This window comes from Strongylocentrotus purpuratus, unplaced genomic scaffold (assembly GCF_000002235.5).
Source record: "Strongylocentrotus purpuratus isolate Spur 01 unplaced genomic scaffold, Spur_5.0 spur5_contig_851, whole genome shotgun sequence".
In the NCBI taxonomy this organism is placed as follows: domain Eukaryota; kingdom Metazoa; phylum Echinodermata; class Echinoidea; order Camarodonta; family Strongylocentrotidae; genus Strongylocentrotus; species Strongylocentrotus purpuratus.
In genome coordinates, this window is record NW_022145559.1 from 514,224 (window position 1) to 538,201 (window position 23,978).

General features: G+C 39.1%; 1 protein-coding gene across 1 annotated transcript; it reads right to left on the bottom strand.

Annotated features, from left to right (window-relative positions):
• Positions 1–155: 155 nt before the first annotated feature.
• LOC115917869 lies at positions 156–22,742 on the bottom strand. The gene is made up of 14 exons (XM_030994631.1): positions 22,611–22,742; positions 14,883–14,930; positions 14,219–14,346; positions 11,332–11,587; positions 10,382–10,783; positions 9,775–10,068; positions 8,562–8,774; positions 7,762–7,911; positions 6,317–6,460; positions 5,453–5,602; positions 4,489–4,839; positions 2,021–2,270; positions 1,571–1,744; positions 156–1,115 (listed from the first exon to the last, which is right to left on the bottom strand). Exons 1-14 carry the CDS (start codon positions 22,666–22,668, stop codon positions 971–973), a joined length of 2,763 nt encoding a protein of 920 aa, XP_030850491.1. The 5' UTR covers positions 22,669–22,742; the 3' UTR covers positions 156–970.
• Between the last annotated feature and the right edge of the window lie 1,236 nt (positions 22,743–23,978).

A 23,978-nucleotide genomic window follows, 5' to 3' on the forward strand; every position in this document is an offset into this window, starting at 1 on the left:
GCTCATAGAGTAGTAATTCAACACAATGTTTGCTCTAACGAGCACACCAGTCGCATTTCTCCGTCAAAAACGCAATCAAAATGACGCTCGCCCGTGCATTCTGATGTGGTATCTGTACAACGCAAGAATAATTTCACAAACACACAGCAAACATCTAAACGAGATCTTTCTATCTCTTTATTAGTCACCTGATAATACAGCTAGCGTACATGAACGTTTCATTGTTATGTATTTACACATCTTTAGAAAAAGATACAAAAATCGATCCTGTTATTTTGGGGAAGGATAAGGCTACATTCTATATAAAAAACCCGCAGTCACGTTTGAAAATGATATACATGTATGTGTACTGTAAAAAGGTCATCCGGATGGACAAACGGTATTGAAAACACATCACTATAATGGTAATAGTTCAGAGCAGGAATCGGTGCAATATCGTATTTACTTGGTTTAGGGTCTATTTAAGGATCATTGTATACTGATATAATCTAATGTCACCAATACAGTTTCGTTCTTTTTCTCTCTTTAGAGGTAAGTATAAAGTACATAGGCATACATTGGAGACTATTGGTTTTTACATTTAGGTTTTAGACTAAACATTATCAACAACAAAAATCAACATAAGCGTCACTCATACAAGTTTAAATGGAGAACCGACAGTCCTTTTAGTGGTATCGAATCTTCCAACATTGTCTACAAAATATTACAAATTTTACCAATTTATTCATTTTACTGTTTATTTTATTACATTAATAAGAAGTAAAGAAGATGAACTCGTAAAATGCTTTCCCATAGGGCAGTCATTCTCATTCTTTATCACACTTAATGCTTGCGATTTCCTGTTCGTTATCAGATCAATATACAAACAGCCAAACACTTGTGAGTTAACGTATGGTAACAAACTTTGTAGAAGAAGTTTACCTGGTAGATAGAGTATAAAGAGCAATGTTAAAATTGAATGATGAGACGATTAGAAACCGAAGAAAGGATCGGCTTGGTGGAAGAGACATTCCTCAGGGGAGTTAGGAGGTAAGAAATCACTGCCAGGTCCCTCAAATCCATTTGCTCCAGCTTTCATACAGACAACCAACGTAGAGGGCACACTACCAATACATCTGTAAAGAAAAAAGATTGATAATAATGGTAGCTGGTGTTATTTCCTATTCAATCTCCATTTAACACCCGCATGGGATGGACATAATTGTTTTAGATATAAGCCCTTAAATGGATCGACCTCTGTAGGCCTATAAAGAGCATTGTAATTTGAGAGTACAATCGGCTTTGAGAGTTCAGCGGTGTCTTCTGGGTAATTAAGATGTTCTTGGAAAAAACTCATCAAAAAGAAGAAGTGAACCTTTTGATAAATATTGGAGATAATTAATGATGTCATTTAATGAAAGTTCAACAATCACTTGATCATTATGTCACAACAAACTGTTCTGATATATGTCTCTGTCAAGTGACATCTGAATCTTTTCGATGTTGTAAAGTAAAATATTAATACAATGCAATTTGTTAAATCTAAACAATAAATGAAGAGAAGAGATACAAATGAGAATATAAAACCTACCTGCAATAGTCGTCTCGCCCATCATTATCCTCATCCTTCATGTACCATGTATTGGAATAACCTGGATCAAACCATTCTACGGAGGGGTTGGGGGAAGTATAGGCTAGTAAATCATCTTCTTCAGATCCAGCGAGAAGACATGAAAGGAATGGCTTTCCATCGGTGCGCACGACCCTATACAAGAAGATTAAGAGAAAAATAACTTTCGGCACACTTCACTAAATTATTTGTTTAATAACCTAAGTACACAAGACCCTACATGAATTTGATTGACAGAAATTGTTGCCCACTTCTACGCATACCTGTGTATCAATGAGGAAGATATTACAGAGGAGTAATGTGTAGATCTGTGTCATTTTTGTGTCTATTTTAAAAAACATGTAATGCAATCGGCTATTATAATTGAAAGGAGAGAGACAAAATTAATGATGATCACTTATGATGAATTACCTGCAGAAATCGTTGGGGGCGCCCTGGCCCTGTACATCGACCCATTCACGGAACATCTGCACCATTCCCCGGTCTGTGATGGCGTAGGAGCGGCGGAGAAGCTCACCCGTTGTACCATTCGTTACATTCTGCTGTACGGGAACTACTGCCGATAGTGTAGATGGGACCGGTGTTGTAGCCTTCACGGTAGTTGTCTGAGGGGTAGTGGTTTCCTCGTTTGGCTGCCCGCTGGTCGTAGTCGTTGAAACACCTAGAAGAGAATGATAAAACAGGCGAGTTTTCGATTAGTTCTGAAAGACTTCATTGACCAATGAAGCCCAATGCACACTAGACAGTTTGAATAGCGCACACAAAGGCATATTTAAAACGTCTGTAAATCGGCATCTTTTGGAATCTTTAAAATTGGGAAAATTAGGAAACTAGTTGACTTGCCCACAACTGCAAAATTAACCCATGCATTTGTATCCTCCCACCTTGATCACTGTACTTTTTTGTCCGGCCTTCCGCATTCGTAACTACTTCCACTTCAAAGAATTCACAATATTGCTGCAAGGCTTGTTACTCTCTAGAGAACATTTGAGCACATAACCCCAATATTGCGTTCTCTTCATTGCCTTCCCATACACCATCGTATAACATTTAAAGTTCTTCTTCTTACATACAAAATTATCCAAGGCCAAGCCCTTAAATATCTTTCAGATTTGATTTCCTTACGTTCTTCTAGTTCTTTAAGACCTCTTCGATCATCATCAACCTTGCAGTTAACCCTTGGACCTCGTACCGTTACAAAGTATGGCAATCAAGCTTTCTCAGTAAATGCCCCTATACTTTGGAATAAACTACCAGCACATTTTCATAATATTCATTCTCTTGACCAATTTAAGTCCTTGCTGAAAACGCACCTTTTTGATTCATGAATGATATTCTGCAGTTGTGAGTCGGTCAAATGAGGTTCACACCGTCTTATTTCCTGTTTGTTCGATCTTATGTGTGATCCTCTGTTTGACCTTATGTATGTTTGATCCCACTCTTATTTTTATTATTATATATGCATGATTTATTTATTTATTTATTGAATAAAAAACAGATGTATAAGTTGTGTGTTTATTATAAGTTTTGGTAAATAATTTTTTAGTCAGACTATGGTGCGCTTCAATAGATACACCCGTATTAAGCGCCTAATTAATATTGTATATTATTATTATTATTATTATTTCGATTGGGTCATAATCTAGGCCTAATCGAGCCGGAGAAGGAAACGCGCATGCGCCATTTAAAGGAATGTTTAGAGTTCTAGATTCAGATCGTTTTGCATTCACTCTATGTAAGATGTCACTTTCACATGTCACTCATACAAACTTGTGCGCCGGGAAGTGACGCCTCGTGTGCAAAATCAGACCTACATCCGCGACTAAACTACGGTAGTCCAGCCTCTGTACTGTTTCCGTGTAGCGCACCTAATCAGCTGATAAAAAACACCCTCAACGTTAAAAGTAGACCTAGCAATTCCTCTCATTCTGGACCCCGATCACGTGGACGGAAATTTGGGGAATTGCGCGATCAGTGGGGATGGAGAGACCGCGCTGTGTGTGGGATCAGTGGAGAGACCGCGCTGTGTGTGGGATCAGTGGAGAGACCGCGCTGTGTGTGGGATCAGTGGAGAGACCGCGCTGTGTTGGATCAGTGGAGAGACCGCGCTGTGTGTGGAATCGATGCGTGTGATAGAAGAATAAAAACAAAGAATGGACTGAATCTGGACTACGAATAAACTAGTCTTTTAGCCGCAGTATGAGTTTGATATCATGCAAACACAGATGCAAATTAACAGTGCATGGAAACATATTACTGAATCATTCATAGGCTTGATTGATGCCTTCATTTTGTAGTTTACATTATTATTTATATATAATGTAACACTAACATTTATTATGTACGATTAACATTTTGGTACTGTTGTTCTAGCTCTCTATTGGGTAAAAGTACTATGCTTCACATAATGGCTGCTAGGACAACTGCACCAAAGAGCCTAGAAAAATGTATTAGTCGCTTTAAAAATTAACCTTAAAAATAAAGGTGAGTTCTGGTCATCTGATTGCACTGTGAAAGAAAATGTGTGGAATGGTTCAGAAAAAGTTGATCATGTAGCATATAAGTATTGGTGTGAACTGCGAAGTTCTGGAGTCATCAAAATCATAATAAATTTGGCCCAGTCTTGGTAAAGTAACAAGCACTCACAGAAAGATGTATATGGGAATACAAAAATGGTGTCGGGGCTACTAACCTTGATTTCCTAATCTTTCTATGCTCATTATTCAGCCAGTATACATTTTCTACCAAAATTGTTTGGTAAATGACATTTATTCGTAATCTTGAACATTCAGTGTAAGTTTCGTTTGATTCTGTGAGAATTCATTTTCTTTCTTTTTTACCAGAACTCACAATTATCTTTAGGTAACATGCTAACTAACCTTGCGGTGGAATGCACGTTCCTTCTGCCATTGAAGGGAAGTTGCTGCACTGGGCCTTCTCTGGCCAGACATGTTGGATACCAAGGATAAAGACTGAACATTCTGTCATGGCTGCCCGACAAAGCTCCGAACACGGTAAGACCGGGGCATCTCCACATGATGGGAAGTGAAGGGAACAGACGAAGAGTGGTAAATTGACTGGTGAACAACCCATAGCTAGGAGTGGTAAGAACTCAAAGGATGCTAACTCAGCTTCAGTGGGTGTCATGTGACCCATAGAGTTAGGATAGAGTGATGCAGAGTAGGGTAGCACCATGTCACATTGGGCTGATTCAAGGGCTTCACACGATCCTGGAGAATAAACAAAAACATCGTACTTTTCATTTAATACAGGACAAACAATGTATGTTTTGGAGGCCTACATGCATGTACAAATACATGCGCTAAAACCGGCCTCTAACGACGGGTGTCCTTTGCAGACAGGTAGATACGCATTATGCATCGTTTCTAAGGGTCTGCTTAATTAAAAGTAAACGTACTGAAAAATGTTTATATGTTGACTGTAAACGAAATTTCGGGTGAAATAATCTGAATAACAGACAAAATGAAATTATCTGATTTAAGAGTGACACAATAGTGCTACATACAATCTGGGTACTGGGTTCCGTCTATACCCCCCCCCCCCCCACTCCGAGAACGGACGGACCCCATGCGTGTTACCAAAATGTCCTTTTCGTAACAAAAGAAAAAGATCGACCCGTATTGACTTTACACACCGGACTTTTGCTGAAGGGGGGGGGGGGGGGGGTGCTGAAAAAGGCTTGTATAACAAAAGAAAAAGGTCAACCCGTATTGACTTTACACATCGGACTTTTGCTGAACAGGGGGTGTCGCTTGGAACATGCATATGCGTACCCTAAATAACACTGAGTGGGGGGGGGGGGGGGGCATCTATATGACTTACTTGGTAGGGAGATATCCATGGTTTGTTCTTCGTTGCCTAGTCTACATGAATAGACACCCATGTTTTCTACTGATAGCGATGGAATGGTAAGAGCAGCCGTCTGGGAACCGATGTGTTCACTATATGCGACGCCCTCAACGGCAGGCATGTCTGAAATAGATAAAGATATGATTAACAAACTTCAGGGGGAAATGACTGGTAGTAGGATGCTATTATATTGGTCGGCTAGAGTAACAACCACGTGCACACACACGTACATACTCATCATCTCATTAAATGATGGAACATGAAGACTACTCAAATCAATTATCCGAATACAATGAAGAAGAACTACTGGTAATATAAAAACGATTCACGCAATGTAATGTCAAACTTGTCCCATTTTCTGGGATATTGACGTTTTGATCCCATGCCAGATGAGTGATTTATTATAACTACATGTACATTATTCACGGGATTCCAGTGCTAATAACTAAAGAAAAATATGATATGAACTTGAAAAATAACACACCCATACCCACACATTATAGTGTTCAGAAATGGTCTAGAATGCAAATAGGATTTTAAGCAAATGTTTTCATTTGTTTATCCTTATTAAGAGGGGAGCCCTTTCAACACCAGTTGGTCTCCAATGGGGTCCTGCGAGTAAACGGATGGTACAATGGCAATGTTGTTACCATCAACCAAAAACATTTCTGCGATGACATTATTACAACATATTTTAATAATTTCATCGCAGTAATGTTTTTGGTTAATGGTAACAACGAACATCAGGGGGAAATCAGGGGGGGGGGGGATAGTGATAAACTGACGGGTTTCACACCCCTATTGATTGCATGAATAATAAGAGAAAGACGGTATTACCACGTGTTTTCATGGATACAGATTCGCCTCCAGGATTCATCCACTCTGGCCGGTTATCCGGAGATGATGAAGAGCAGTATGCAGTAAGCGAAGAGTTGATTTGTTTCTCTATGTGTCCTTGACCTGGCCGGAGAGTTAGTTCCTCTGGAGGAATCACAAAACAAAGACAAACAATACAAAAAAATGGACTGCAATATACAAAGGAAAAACTATACGATTACCGTTATCATTACTCAAGTTTATAAAAACAAACAATAGTAATAGAAAATATGATTAAATCCACCACTCTCATACAATTTTCAGGCTCTGAGCCCCTCTCAGCCAAGAACAGAAATAATAATCCTGATATGGTTACATTCGGTAAAACAGACGAATCCTTATTATCGCAATATTATTTTTTATTTTAATCATTATCATTAACAAAGAATCCGGGTTTCTCCACAAAACGACTGCTGTAAATCATGACATTCCGGGAAATGTAATTAATAGATGATCTCTCTCTCTCTCTCCCTCTCTCTCTCTCTCTCTATCTCTCCCTCTCTCTCTCTCTCTCTCTCTATCTCCCCCTCTCTCTCTATAATCTCCCCATTTCTCCCTCTCTGTATCTCCCCCTATCTCTCTCTCTCTCTATCTCCCGTTCCCTCCCTCTCTCTCTCTGTATCTCCTCCTCCCCTCTCTCTCTCTCTATATCTCTCTCTCTATCTCTTCCCCTCTCTCTCTCTCTCTGTATCTCCTCCTCCCCTCTCTCTCTCTATCTCTCTCTCTCTCTCTCTCTATCTCTCTCTCTCCCCTCTCTATTTCCCCATTTCTCCCTCTCTGTATCTCCCCCCTCTCTCTCTATCTCCCCTTCCCTCTCTCTCTCTCTCTCTCTGTATCTCCTCCTCCCCCTCTCTCTATCTCTCTCTCTCCCCCTCTCTCTCTCCCCACTCTCTCTCTATCTCCCTCTCTCTCTCTTTATCTCCCCATCTCTCCCTCTCTGTAATCTCTAAAAAAATCGAGTGATCACAGACGTCACTCCTCTGGAGAGTGAAAATGTAGTGAAAATCGAGTGTACATTTACTCTTTTCTTCTTAGAGAGCATATCCCCCTCTCTCTGTTGATCCCCTCCTCCCTCTCTCTCTCTCTATCTCTCTATCTCCCCACTCTCTCTCTATCTCCTCCTCCCTCTCTCTCTCTGTATCTCCCCCTCTCTCTCTGTATTTCCTCCTCCCCCTCTCTCTCTATCTATGTATCTCCCCCTCTCTCTCTCTCTCTCTCTCTATCCCCTCTCTCTGTATTTCCTCCTCCCCCTCTCTCTCTCCCTCTCTCTATCTCCCCAATTCTGTATCTCCCCCTCTCTCTCTGCATTTCCTCCTCTCTCTCTCTCTCTATCTCCCCCTCCTCCCCTCTCTCTCTCTATCTCTCCCCTCTCTCTGTATTTCCCCATCTCTCTCTCACTCTCTTACCGTTGGAGAAGCAGTTCTTGCCGACTTCTGATCCTAAAGGAAACTGATCGCAATCCAATGTTTCAGGCCAAGTGTATCCAAACTTAGTCATCAGTGGTAAACAGCCTACACGAGAAGACTCACACAGCTCCCGACAGGGCGGCTTGATACCTAGGTCAAACACAAGATGAAAATCATTGCTTGGTCTGGCATACCTTCATTTACATCAACTACGTGAAACTACGTGAAACTACGTGGAACTATTTTAAAAGATCTTGAATAGCGCTGCATAGAAAACGGTTGTAAAGATTGAAGAATCGACGTCAGGCAATTTCAAAGTATTACGTAATCAGCACGTGATTTCTAGAGTACATACAATGAGTAAGTGACGTCACTCTTGAGTTAATTTCTCGAAAGCCTTTATGATTGTGTTTTAATGTCATCTTCTTGAATACCACAGAGTAATATCTTTTTTGGACAGCGATTTTATTCACATTTCTATTGTGACTGCAGAGGGATGGAATACAGGAGTTATAAAGAAAATAGAACAATTCATCTTCATCTTCAGAAATTTGGAATTCAATTATTAGCAGCAATGGCTTAGGGTTTCCTTTTGATAAAGTTTAATCTAAGGCAGTGGACCGATGTAGGAAATATTGTGGCTACAGCATGTACCTTAGGTTCACTCAAGCTTTGAGCACTGGATGCTACTAGTCGGCCTAGAAAGTGGTTTTATGTGAACTTGTTTAATGGTGACCTTGTATAATGGTGAACCTGTTTAGTAGTGACATTGTATATTAGTGATCTTAAAACAAACTGACCTTGTGGGCTTGATTGACCTGTACATGGAGGCATATAGACAGCACAGAGGAAAGGACCTAGATCCAACGAACACTCGACTTGGATGAGAGGAGCAAACTGCGATAATTCCAAATAGGCAACGTCCTGGTTTGCATGCTGTAGGAGATTCGGGAACTGGGTGAAGTCATATTTCATATCCATACATATAGGAGTAGAAACTGATTCACAGTGATCTAAACAAGGAGGACAACAAAAAACATTCAAAAGAATAATTATTGTAGATTAAACTTTTTTACTTTGAAAGATGCATGTATGTCCTTTGTAAGAGATCGTTTTTTAGCTGAGTGTTTATGATTTACCTTTACAGAGAAGGATGAGTTCTGGAAAGAGGTGAACAATTATTTGTTAGCGTTATCATTGTATTATGCAAGTGTGGAAGAACATCAGATAAAAAATGTTCCATGAAAAGCATGGCTCTTCAAATGCCTTAACCCTATCTAGCCCGGGGGAGGGGGGGGGGGGGGGCTTTAGAAGCCCCCCTCCCCCTCGACATTTTTCGCAATAATTTTTTAACGCAAGAAGATCTTGCACTGGAATTTTGTGACGTTTTTCTTTCGAGTCTTGCGCATCTTTTGAAAGAATTGTTTTGAAAATCGGACCTACCATTACAAAGTCACGTGTCCTTTTGTCTTTGCATGTCAGCCCGAAAATCGCTCATTTTTGTGATTAGTGTACAAAACATATGGAAATCTCATTTTTCAAATAAAGAGATAAAGCATTGGTTATTTGGTCTTGCTTATAGTTAAGGTGTTTATTTTGGGGTCAAATAGATGAATTATAGTTGGAAATGAAATAAAACAAAAAGAATAAATACATAAGTTAAAAAAACAAAGAAATACATAAGAAATTATCAAAACAATAGATAACATAAGGAATAACCTGGCTCTTCCAATTTGTTTGTCCTTTTAAGGTACTGGCAGTGACATCACATTGCCTTAAAAGGGCAGTCCGCTTTCGTGCAGAATCTAAAAGTCCCTAATAGCTGATAGAAAACTGGGTCAGCAACTGGTGCAGTCTTCAAAACGCCATGTTAGATCTAACAAAGTGAGAGCAATATGTTGCGTTGATTAACTGGATATAATTATGCGTTAAATGCTTTCACAGGCGTGATTAGTGGAGGTAATAAAGCTTTAAAAAATAACGCTTTGTGTGCAACGCAACATTGGTACTTACCAGCGCGCTGAACATATTCAGGTACTGTGGCATCCACGTATGCGCTAGCTCCCCAATCATTGACGGCACGGACCAACAAGGTATACTGGGACTGCGTCATGAGATCGATGGTAGCTTCGTCCTCTGTATCAACGACCACGGTGCCCTCATCATCTCCCGCGGAGTTGAAGAATGTGATCTCGAGACCGTTAAAGCTAACGTTAGGAATATCAGGTTGTTGGGAGAAGATCTGTGCCTGAGATACGGCAGGTCTGGAGATGTTCATTATAACTGGAACAGCAGGTGCACGGACATCTGAAATACAAACAATAAACTCATTTCATTCCTTAGTATTTCATATCTGGGCCCCGTCTTACATACAGTAACATTTGATTGAAGTGATCGTATAATGCATATCAATCGCAAACCTGTACTAAAAAGATAAGGGTTTGCGAGTTTGTACTTGCGAGTTTGTACTTCTCGTATGTTAGACATGCAAACACACGAAAATTGTGAAAAATGTGCCTTACTTCGAGAAATATCCACCGAAATGACCTTTAAAAATGGTTAGGGGTTTCGATGATTCAGCAGCACACCCCCGTCAAAATTGAACCATGTTAGTACTTACCCTCCACACATTCACCGTCTTTCTTGGATGGATAGTTCCTACATGTGAAGATATCTAATCGTCCAATAGACAGCTCTTTCATCGCATCTTTACAATCCTTGGAGATCCTTCTACAAGTCTCTTTACAAGGTTTGGTGACGTCACCGGTCTCAGAATCACATTTGGGCAGGTAAGCTGCGCAGATGAGAGGCAGAAGGTCGTCTGAGCATCCCGATAGGATAAGTCCAGTTAGTGACGTCATATCTTGAGCCATCTCCTCGGGTGTGGTATGACCGAAGATGTTGGGGAACTTTGTATGAGTGAATCCCATCTGACGACATTCGGGTACTGTGACGTCATAACAGAGTTCAGGTTCCTGCTGTTCCGTTACCTCTTGAGCCTCGTTCAATGCATCGAGTACCCCTACAAGCAAAGGTATCATTTGTACACGTTAAATAAAGGCGAAGAGTTTGAATGATTTTGTTTCGGCTGTGGTACCCTTTCTAAGGAACAAATTATCAGTGGCTGTGAGACAATACCCTATCTAAGTTGAAATATTATCAATTTTGAGAAATGATTGATACAACAATATGGCCTCCACACGCTATTCGGAATAGAAGTTATAGATATAGACGGTGACATACAAATCCACCTTTATCACATGTTGCCCATGTAAACAAAAAAATGATACCCTTCTTCAATCCCTAACATTCCCGATGACAAGTAACAATATGAGTGTAATGAATGAACGGCCTACCAACCTTTACGAGGAGAAAGCTATTAGTCTTCATGCAAATGAAACGCCTTTTATTACTTCTACAACCTCTAGACAAAAATCATATTTTTCGTCTGAGACATCTTATTCTGGACAAATATCAACAGCATTTAAAAGTTTGACAGTTTATGAACCGGTGAGAAAGAAAAAGTATATTCTACTTAAAAATAAAGAATGAAATGAAATTTGAACTAACTCATTTCAGGTTCGGCACACCTAGCTGGTCCTTCTGTTGCTATGGCAGGAAACCTTGAGCATTCAAACTGATCTGGCCATGGCATACCGACAGTTTGGAAGATGGGCATACATTGATCTCGAGCTTCCTCGCAGACATGTCTACACGGAGGGACTGGTACGGATACATCGCCTACCTCCAGGCATGGTGGAGCGAATAGCGTACACACAAAGTCTACTATGGGACCACAGCCTATTGCCACCAATGGGGCCAAACTCTGTCAGGAGAACAATGAAATAGTATATATTTAGACAAGGTAATAATAATAATAATAGGCATTTCTATAGCGCCATCTATCTAGATAATTCTATTCCGAGGCACACTTATTATTACCACGGCTTTAGCCTAGCAGTCGTTTACACAGCGCTCCAGCATTTCAAGGAATTAATTCCTGCCAGGTACCCATTTACATCACCTGGGTTGAGTGCGGCAAATGTAGATCAATGTCTTGTCAAAGGACATTAGAGCCGTGGTGAGACTCGTACCGCGGACCTTGCGATCGTCAGTCCGGCGACGTATCCACTCGACCACGACACCTCTAACAAAGATATAACAGTTTAGGTATAGGAGGATGATGGAACAAACCTAAAAACGTCGTACAAAGCCTAGGCAAAAACAAATTATCAGACATTTCAGATGCTCTCTGAGTCGAAATTAGATTCACTTCACTAATTATATTTACTGGTGCATAAAACTGCCCAGCAGCACAGGATTAAAAGAGTCATTTCGATAAAGAGCTTTTAAAGCCCCACTGCACTACTTATATATATATATGGCAAACAATGCATAATTGGTGCCTCTTGGTACCCCATGATCCCCTTTTTCTTATGTTAATTGAGAGCTGATTTGATGAGATAATCAACAGTCAGTGACCTTGCAGGGAGATCTAATCTCCCCTGGCCAAGCTAGTGGAGACAAACTTAAAAGAATACCCCCTTTTTTGGGGGGGGGGGGGGGGCACATTTTCCTTCCCCATTTACGTAAAATATTTTAAAAAGAATAACAGTAATCGACTGTTTAAACAGGATAACAATCTCTTGAGAATATTGAGCACAACAACTTTGTTATGAGCACATCTTGCAGAATTTACTTATTTATTATGAATTGCAATTTCCCTATTGTAATTTGTAACATCAAGAAAAATTGTGACCTTTTTTTCCTTTTTACACGGGCAAGTCAGTATGTAAAGAATACAGCAGCTTTTGAAGTAGTGCTGTTAAATTCTTGAATTGTTAAAATTTTCATCGCCAAAGAACCCTGCCTGTTATTGCACGAACAGGAGCACAAGCAGAACGGAAATCTAATTGTCGATGTATTGAATGTAGCACCTGTTATGGTGGAAGAGTGTAAATAGCACATCAGGGCCGGCAGCAGGGCGCATTTTGAAAACCTACGTGAGGCCATTCACATTCGGATTTTTCGGTACGTTGAGTTTACGGTGGAGGAAAGAACTGGGAGGGGTTTCACAACATTAGATTAACATCTTACTTGAGTTTAATTGGGCCAATGCATGGTCATATTTTTTAACGATTCGTGATCCCCAATTGTACATTTAGGTCAGAAAGTACTTTGTTAATCATCTGCGTTAAACATATAGAAGGAAACATATTCCGATGGACAAGAAAAGCAAGTGATTGGATCCCTCCTACACCATACCCTCTATCGGTGGCAGTGCTAAACTGCAATAGATTTTATGGAGACAATGATCAAATTTTGTATAGACAATTTTTGTAATATTATCAAGTCTAATGCACAAAGCATTGATACGTGCCTAGTTACAATTACAAATCATTCCATTCACCTGTTACGAATTATTTTTTATTTCAATAGTTAGAATGCGAACTGCATACATTGCGTGTTGTTAGGTAGGACAATTAAGCCATAATGCTTGTAATACCTTACAACAATTAGTGTAAGTAATTCACATTTTGATTATTGAAATACAATCATTCATAACAAGTGAATATAATAATTTGTAACATGGCACTTAAAGTTAACAAAAAGAATAAGCAAAATGTACATATCCAGAATTAGCTATGCCCATAATGTGAAGATATTTGTTGACCCCTAGTATTCGACGCATAATTCTGAACTGAGAATAACCAAGTTTCGTAGAAACGCAATAGTGTAAGTTTCTTCCAGTCTTGAACAGGTTAAAATTGTAGCCTATTTCATTTCCGAAATCGAAACTTAAAGGATCTTTTAAACAAAAATTTGATGAACATATTTGCATACTTTGAACATCTTTTAAAAGTTATGCAAATGAACATTATATTGGAGGCATATGCGATCCTAAAATATTCAATGATCGTTGTCGCGTTTGAAAACGAGTCTGAACAAGTGATGAAATTGTGAATAATAAACTTGTTATGTTGTATAGCTCCCTCGCAAGATCAATATTACTTTAGCCTTAAAAGTAAAACAATGTTTCTTGACTAAAATCAACGATTTTCTATTCCCGTTTAGAAATGATACATCAGAACTGCATATTCCGATATTTTCATGGTCGCAGCTACCATTATATGACTGTATAGGCGCTATTTGAAATTCATCAGGAGCGCCGATAAATTTCATATTTCAATTTCTCGAAATCCTTAGCCTTTTAGAGCGCATTTTTTTCTTCAAAGTTGCTTATTGAGATATTGTTGAGATATTACCAAATCTGTGTATAACATTTACCAAATATTTATATATCAAATGTGATTACATTACCAAAATGGTATATGAAACGAATATGACAATTTCCCCCGGTCCCCCCTCTCCCCTCACTGTCTGTACCCCCCCCCCCCCAACGCTAGTGATGCTACGCCAGTGAAAAGGGACATTCCAGCAGCGATAGAGGACTCACCTCGGAAGCAACTATAGCATCTTGTTGTGTCATCATACCAGCTAGGTTAGGGAAGATTGTTTCTGTGTATTGAACTCCATTCTGCAGACAGAGCGGCATAGTCAGGGGTTCACACGTACTCCGACCACCTAAAACACAAATAATTCAGTTATTAGAGTCGTTTGACGATGGAAAACATGCAATTATGAATAAGAAATACTTCATACTGAGAAGTTCATACCAAAACTCAAAAGAATAGGCACACCTAGTCATGCATGGATAATATCACCGTATTTGAAATAATTGAATTCTTTTAAATTACATTTCTGAATCATTCGATCTGATCTTGATTTGATTCGATTTGATTCAATTTTAGTCGATTCGATCCCAATGAATAAGATTCAATTCAATTCGAATATAGGTGATTCGATTCCTTTTAATTTGACTCAATATGATTAAATATTAATGGATCCGACTAGATTCAATTTGATTTGTAGTGGTCCGTTAACCCTTTCCCTCTCTGGTTAAACATTGACATTACGGAAAGTGTTTGAAAACTATTCATCATATGACAAATGGAGCCGTTCATTGATATTGTGGGGGAAAAAGATATTGAGCTGAATTATGAAGCTTCGTCCTTTTTTAATGAGAACAGCACATTGCGAAATGTAAAAAAAATGCTTACCTACGACTACTGAAGATGAGTTCTGCAGTGGAGGTTGTCCAGTAACAACTAGAAAGAAACAACAAAAGTTATGTACATTTATTGGAGGTGAACATTCAATGGCTCTCACGTGCATCATACAATTACACGAGTTTTAAACGAAAAACATGTTCAGTGACTGGCGTATCCAGAACCTGGCCTCAGGAGGGGCAAAACATTCAGGCATATTTATTTATTTTATTATTTTTTTGAATATTTTTATTTATTTAGTTATTTATTTATTTTTTATTTATGATCTTTATTTTATTTATTTTTTATTTTTTATTTATTTATTTATTTTTTTTTTTTGGGGGGGGGGGGGGTGGGTGAGAAAGTGCATATATTTCAAGCGTTTCCAAGATTTATTTAGTTAAATTGATTACGTATGGTGTAGCTGCAATATTTTTATTTATAATCGTAAGGACTATAGGGACTGCAAATATGTGTCAATTAGAGGAACGAATCTGCCCCTATCTTCTTCCTTCAAGTACGCAAGTGCATTCTAATACGACAAGCAGATATCCTGACAATGGCAGTTATCAGCGTGTCATTTTGCATTTTGGCATCAGTTGTTAATTTAAGGTCAATATCAAATTAAAAGTCTACTACTTTATCATCATTTTGATAAAAGACGAACAAAGGGTCATCGGAAACAAGATATATTATGTAGAGAGGGCATCAACACGGTCTTTGCCCTATAGCTTGTTTCGTTCCTTTTCAGTTTAATAAGTCTATATGTAAGTTATACGTCATAGCCTAGCATAGAAGGAGTAATAGAAAGAAATGTTAAAGCATGCATACTCCGCATATACAACCGTCGCCTTCTGTACTTTCCTTCAACATGTGCTCTTAGAGTTCGAACTATAATCTCGTCTTGTGTTTTCTTCCCCGTCAGTTTGAGGGCCTAATGAGCAATCACTCAGTGAATACACGTCGCTCATCGCAGTAGGTGGGGTTGCTAATCACATACAGGTGGGTCTAGTTAGCGCTCACTCTTAACCTTCACCTTCTGGTCCGCTGTAAGCCTCTAGGTCAATCATGTCTCGGACCACTACGGGATTTGAAGGGAGGGGAAGGGGGGGGGGGGGGGGGGGGGCTATAAGGCCATGTACTATAGCTGATCCCGACACAGGCACACCAGTAGGTAGCTGGGCTAGGCTTCTCTCAAGACACAATGATTTGTTGATAAAGTGTCAAATTAGGGTCTGTGCTTGCAGACTAGGGGTGGGGGAGGGGGCATGTACTTTTTAAAGTAAAAGGTATACAAAACCATGCATAGACATGTAAATGGTAGAAAAGACTAAAACTACCTATTGCTAAGTTCATGTATGGAGATGGGAGGGTTCATGTATTCCGAATAATCATGATCCCAAAGCAATTTCAATGGGTTTGTTCATAACCTATCAAAATGTGTGAACATATGGCATAATTGATAATTAATAACATACAAATCGGAACTTAATTTCGATGGGATGTGCAACAGGAACAGGATATGAAAATTGCCATTGAGTTGATAAATGGAAATCCTTTGCAATCGTTATTTTCTATACAATGGCCTAGCGTCGGTTCAGGACGTGTCGGTTATCTTTGAAAATGATAATTTGTTTGTCTTGTATTGTATTTCGTATACATTATTTGGACTCAATCTCGTTGAGAATTCAGTACAAAGCACTGTAGAAAACGGGTCTCTGAATTTCGGAGGCTACTTTCCAACCTTGCTTGCATGAAAATAACACTCTTTAATTTGTTTTGAATTGTTGAAGTTGTGATCAATCAAACACATGAATTATTGGCAACTCTGTGACGTATCTTGCAAGCTCCACTCTCAAGTCTCATTTTCCATATACGAACAACAACAAATCAGTAATGTTCCCTCAATTTTGTTTCTCGATCATACATGCACCCTAGTTTTAATTATTGCAAATATGTTTCTATAACCCCTGTATGGGTAGATAATACTGATATTATATGGAATTTTAAGGAAATAGCAAATTGGAGAGGACTCCGCAAGAAACGTCACGGTGTTGACAGTTTGTGTTTGATGAACTTATAAATTCACAACTTACTTATTTTTACTAAGAATGTGCTAAAACTTTCACCTACATGTTCCGCTTATTTTTCTGCTTCTATTACATCCAACTTCATGGCAGGGTGGATTTCCTATTTAAAGATGAAGTTGAGTTCTGGTTGCATAGTGAAAGAAACGGTGTGGAATCGACCAGAACAGATTGATCATCTAGCATATAAGAATTTATGTGTATTGCAAGATTCTGGAGTCATCAAAATGATAAGAAATTTGGGCAAGTCTTGGTAAAGTTACAAACACTGTACACAGAAAGATGTATATGGGACTACACAAACACATGGGGTAAAAATCCTATCCGGATTTTTACGATGTTTCATGTCATATTTAGAATATGAAGGCATTTAAAGAGCTATGCTTTTCAGGGAACATGTCTTATCTGATGTTCTTCCATACTTGCATAATAAGAATGATAACGCTCAAAAATTATTTTTCACCTCTTCCCAGAACTCAACCTTCTCTTTAAGTATTGCTTCATGTTGGGTGGGCCTGTCTTCAGTGTACAAGTGACGGGGAATCACCCTGGTCTCTAACCCACTCAGCTCTTATCCAAACATGTCACATGCTACGTGAGTGATGGATAGACCTCCCAACAACATCACGCACTAAACGGTTCGGTTCGGTAGCGCTCTGTTCTCCAGGCACAGACTCTTATTTGATAGTTAAACACAATTCCAAAAATTCTTGAGTAGAGCCTAGCTTTGTTAGTCTCTAGCTATGTCAGGATGGTCGGAAGCAGCTAACGTACAAAGTATATGGGATGCAGAAAACCTTGCTGTCGGCATAGTCTCTCAGTTCAGACACTCTCTTACACACTATGACCGTCAAGGGTCTGTGCCTCCAGACTAATCACCCACTAACATGAACAACCTTTACTATAGCCACTATTTCTGACACTACCTATCTATACAAGAAAACTTCTTATACTGTTTTCACACTGGCAATATTTTGCTTAACCCCGTACTAATAGGTGGGGTTAAGGGGGGGGGGGGTCTTAGCCCCACCTATAATACGGGGTTAAGCCTATTCCACTTTCTGTTCAGACTGGTTTTTACCAAAGTGGGCTAAAGTTGGCTAACCCCACCTATAGTACGGGGTTAACTAACCCTGCAAAATAGCAGGGCTAACTCCGCAATTGTGGTGCTAACTCCTGCTAACCCCGCAATTGCGGTGCTAAGCAAATGAATGAGAACAGAAACGAAAAATAGTCCGGTACTACGCAATGGAGCGTATCACAGCTGGCCAGATGCGAAGTATGTCCAATCATAACATTAACGATATCCGGGGTTAACGAAATGCAGTGAGAACAGCGGGGATTTTCTTATTCCGGAATAGGCGCTAGTACGGGACTAAAAACAGCGGGTGTGAAAAGCCAAAAAAAATAGTCCGGGGCTAAGCAAAACCAGTGTGAAAAGATAGTTAGTCAGTTGCCACTACCAAAGAACTCAAAGTTGAGGCAGCTCCCTGGCCGAGACAAACATCATGTAACTGCAAACCTGCGTACATTTACATGTATTTATATATTCCATTGTATCGTGTTTTCAGTGATACCTATAACCTGTATTGTTGTTCCAATGATCTCGGCTCAGATGTTCAATGGCGTAGCTTTGAGCCATTGAGCTTTTTCAAGGGGGCGGACACTGGAACAATTTCTCTTTTGGTGGGGGGGGGGGGATCCCTTATAAAAAGAACCAATTGTAACCATGTTTTTTTGTCCAAGATACCATCCACCATGATTGTAACAATGGTATCAAACAATAACATTCATTATTTGATGACCCTATGTTTATCATTGTTTGATACCATCGTTACCATGATTACCATGGTGGATGGTCATTTGGAAGAAAAAACCATGGTAACCATACTTTTGTTTAAATAAGGGATACCGATAGTCTGAGATCACTAATGCCACCGATTTGATAGAGGAGGGAGTCTGTTCCCCATTTTTCTTTCTCAATTTGTTTGTCTCGCCATGTATGGGACCGGTTGGTTATGGACACGTGCCCCCTGTAGCTACCCTACTGATCAATATCGACCTCTAATAGAATATATTTTTAAGGGGGAAGGGGCGCGCACAAAGTTAGCAAAGTGTTCGCTGTCAGCAGCTTAGGATACATGCACGCATAATTGCGTGGGATCCCACTTCCAATAATAATTACTCACACAGATATTTATCGGAAATCCTGTACGGACGATTAAAATAACACTCTGTAACTTTTGATATAGTAATACAGTTAGATAATGTGATTAGCCCCTAGTCTGCAAGCAAAAACCCTGGTCAGTCGTAAAAGTGAGTCTGCACTATAAGACTACCTTAGGCCATGTACATTGTACTGTAGCTGCTATACTGACACAACCAGTAGGTACAGTTGTAGCTGGGCTAGGCTTCTCTCAAGGCACAATGATTTGTTGAAAAAGTGTCAAAGTAGGGTCTGTGCTTGCAGACTAATTAGCCCCTCCCATTCTCATTTCCTTTTCGATATAATAGTGGTTATCTCTTTAATGTGTGGTATGTCCATAATGGTGTCCGCTGTCCTTGGTAGCCAACCACAATGGTTCAAAGATCTTTTTTTTACAATGTGTCGCTATATGTGTTTCATCATCATTGAAATGCAAGGAAAAAAATACTTACACAATTTGGGAGGCTACTTTCCAAGCTTGCTTGCATGAAAATAACACTCTTTAATTTTTTTTGCATTGAACTCTATGCAAATTTTTGGGGCTCTTTTATGACTTTTGGGGGCTCTTTTGGGCATTTCGGGGGCTCTTTTGCCCCGAGCTCCCACGTATTTTTTCACTGTTGAAATGAATAAAGCTTGTATTAGGTGACGTCTCCACCCCCCGACCATTTTCGATTGAAAGCACAGTGTATGTTGCACTTGAACAACGCTGATTTCACAACGCATTGGCTCTTATTGCCGAGAAGAGCGAATCTACTTCTAAACGGTGAAACACATTCTCATAGTGATACCTAAAAAGAAGGCACTATGTCTGGCTCGAAACAATTGTTTTGATTGTTTATAGACATCAAAATGAAATATTTACTGAAAACACAGGGTCGGGTTCTATGATAATGTTCACATATAAATAAAGACAAAGTGGTCGAAATCTATTTTGAAATGATTGATAGGCCTACCTTTCTCTTTCAAAAAAAGAATTAAGAACAAAAAAAATTTTGTTCTACAAAATTATGTACGTACAAATGGGGGTACAATACATAAATTAAACTGCTTGTCGTGTTTTTCATTTGTGTAAACAGCAGTAAATCAAGCTGGGCCATATTGGCAACATTTCAATTGCAATTTCGGTTGAGACCGATCATCATTTATATTATGTCGGAATTCTCCCCCATTATTTGTTATACACCATTTAAAGGACGGCTGTACTAGTTCGGCCAGGAGGGATTGGACCACACATCAAGGTCACTGACAGGTGGCTATCTCATTAAAGAGCTACCAGCTTGTATCTCTTTGATCCCATTAACTCATCTCTCAATCAACATACGAAAGAGAGGATCATGGGGGACCAACAGGCACCGATTGGGGAAGTTTTCTTTATAGAGGGAGCAAGTAGCTACAAGTAGGACAGTGGGGCTTTAATGCCATAGGCCTACTCGATTGCTTGCCTAGTAGTTTACTGAAGGTAATAGTTTTGACCATCATACCTGCCCCACCCATAGAGATCGAGGTGGGTGGTCAACATCCTGTTTGTCAAGAACCCGATAATGCTCCCAGATTATGTGCTTAGTTAGGTCCAATATACACAGCTGCAACGTCCGTCCCGGGGTTTATAAATCTTGTATTGAGTTGTATGTGAGGCAATTCCATTTGAACAACAAACAGCTCGAGCAGAAACGGCACATTTAAACACCTAAACAAAACAAACAATTGAACAAAGCAAGACCAAGGAGCCTTCGAACAGGATCCACGCTTTGAAATCAAATCATAGCCCGTATGATCCGATGCTGCATTGTAGGTAAGCGGATCTGCCCATGTCCAAACATGTATACCACTGAGATAATCCCTCCCATCCCCCCGAATGTATGTACACTAGCTGTTCTTCATAAAGCCGGAATGGAAATGTCTTAGCTCTTTTCATGGATTCTTGATTTACAGGTTATATCTTTCCGGACCCTCACTGATCAATAAATAATGGCCAGTAAAGATTAATCAAAGACTGAAATATATTTATATTCTATCAAGAATTGTCACAATCATAACATGAACACAAGTTTATGGACCAGTGACAGATCGATCTCTGCATTCTTGCCTACCACTTAGCAGTCTTTCGATCATCTCGTGACACTCTTGAACTTATCATAAAGCATGTCATCATCTCGTGATTTATTACGTGTAGAGACATGGGAAGTATTGAAAGGTGAAAAGGGCATCATCCAGATAAAAACACATCAATAGTAAATACACTCTCATGCACGTAACGCACACTCACAGACAAAACGTACATCATCATGGTGATGTGTAGTGTATATATTGGGCATGATGGGGCGGAAATCCCGGGAAGGGGCTACCCTTTGGAATGGGTCAAATATTCAAAAGAAAGAAAAATAACAATTCAGATTAAGATGAACTTGAGTTCTGGTAAATATAGAAAAATAAATTCTCACAGATTTTAACGCAACTTACACTGAATGTTCAAGATTACAAAGAAATGACATAGATCTGCCAAACAATTTTGGTATGAAATGTATCCTGATGTATCGAGCATATATAGAATGATAAGGAAATCAAGGCCAAGGTAAGTATAGGCTCGACACCACTCACTATGTGCGCTATGGAGATGTGGCTTTATCGAAGATGATGCCCAGTACAAGTTCTGTGTGCGTTCGTTTTCATTTCACTACGATCCAGAGCGAATCATATCAAGTTTCTATCAAAATACGCTTCCCACAATACCAGAGCTCAAGGTTAGCTTTAAATACATTTAAAATCAAATAAACAACTTAACTAAAAGTTCATCTCGTTTGCAGATCACTTGGTAAACAACATATTTGAATGTACTTATTTTTTGATCCTCTTATAGACTTCTTTATTCGCAGATATATTTCATGGATATTGGATATATAGATTTGACTTAATAACACTTAGATTCCGATTATACAAAAGGTAAGAAAGAATCAAAAGCGAAGAGTATGAGATTCTCAATATCATGATAAATGTGGAACGAACCAGGGGTAACAATCAACGTTTCATGGTTCTCAATATAAAAATGAGCATAAAATGACAAACATGTGCATATACTATACGGCCACCGTGCATCTCTCTTCATCCTGGTATCCAATAGTAAATAGTTTTATATATTCCATATTTGTTGTTGTATTCATAAATAAGTTATCTTTGTCACATCATATGAGGGGCCTTAACTTAACAAGCTGTGCTTCAACCAAGGTCTCCTCGTCTTCCTTTGTTCTACATTGTACTGTTATGATTATACTCTATTATATTTTGTCACATGTGTTTTCTGGAAGACAAATAAACTTGATACTTGATAGTAATGAGATTGAGGCGTCTCATTCCACTTATCAAACACACTATTTGTCAATGCCCTTTACTACTTCCCCCTTGTCAATTCACAGCACACAAACACACCGGAAGATATTATAGGCATACCTGTAAACACGAGCATTGATGCAAGCCAGGGTAATACTATTTGAGGTGGAAACTCCATCGCTGTAGCGCTGTGACAGGTGTTCTCTTCGATGAGGGCTCCAAAGTAATGAATGAACGGAGGTGGTACAATGCGCACACATCACATACACTTGTTTTCATTTCCGTGAACAGGATAATGGAACATCCGGGGATTTTATTACTTTGATTAGCCAATCACCTTCTGTTTTTCATCTGTTCAGCTTTTCCGGCGCTGTGATTGGTTAGATTTCCGGGCCAATTTTATGACGTGCTTGCTGCCCATTTTGTAACGCCGGATCATTCGTTTGAGTGTCAATCAATCATATATGCGTATGTCCAGGGATATATCCCTCGTATGGCATGATGGGGGAGGGGGGGGGGGGGGGGGGGGGGAGGGGAGGGGGAGTCATATAAGTTCCGATATTCGGGTAGCCAACAATTCAAATTGTCCTCATTGTGGTCAGCGAGTTGCTCGAAAAGCTTCATATTTGTGCAGCGAGATGTCCAAAATAAACAACCTCATATTTGGGCAGAAGTTTTCCAACCAATAATTTACAGTACGTACAAAGTTATACATACAGTATTAACATTAGAAACTAAAGAGTTGACATTCGGGCCAAAGCAGTAAGCCATAGAGCATATAATAATGTCAATCACGAAAAACGCCTTAGCATTTACATGTATTACAACCATTCCTGGGCTTGAGACGGTTAGCTAGACAGATATATTTGTTGAGATGTCCATTTTCCCATTGATCAGAAATAAATAAATTGTATTTATCTCCCCGATTTGGAGGGGGGCACAACCGACCACTGCTCCTCGCTTTTACCGATCGAAATGACCCCGAAAATTCTTTTTCTTTCTTTCTTTCTTTCTTTTCTTTTTACATTGTTTTTATTGTCTATTTTTGCTTCCTGGATCTTGTACAGATTTGTACATCCGAAAGAGAATTCTAGATTATCATACCTTAATTTCCACCATATTTTTTCGCTGAAAAGAAAAACCTTCATGTGAAATCTCATTATCTTACGAGGCGCCGTTTGTAAACCTATTATTTAGACAAATTATATGTTATATAACCATTATTTAACAAATAATAACCATTATTTACATATAATGCAAGTAAATGTACATTTTTATTTGTATATAATTCTTAACGTATTTTCATTATTTATAAATAATTACAATTCAGACTTCATTATTTATAAACAATTTCAATTCACATTCCCTTATTTATATATAATGAGAAGTGTATTTCCATTATATAATATATAATGAAAAACACATTTCCATTATTTATATATAATGAAAAGTGTATTTCCATTATATAATATATAATGAAAAGCACAT

Coding starts and splice junctions, on each gene's coding strand:
- LOC115917869 (XM_030994631.1), bottom strand. CDS start 22,668: ATGGAGTTTCCACCTCAAATAGTATTACCCTGGCTTGCATCAATGCTC. Junction 11,588..14,218: donor ATGCTATAGTTGCTTCCGAG/GTGAGTCCTCTA, acceptor TTCTCCTGACAG/AGTTTGGCCCCATTGGTGGC. Junction 2,271..4,488: donor AACGTGCATTCCACCGCAAG/GTTAGTTAGCAT, acceptor ATTCTCTTCTAG/GTGTTTCAACGACTACGACC.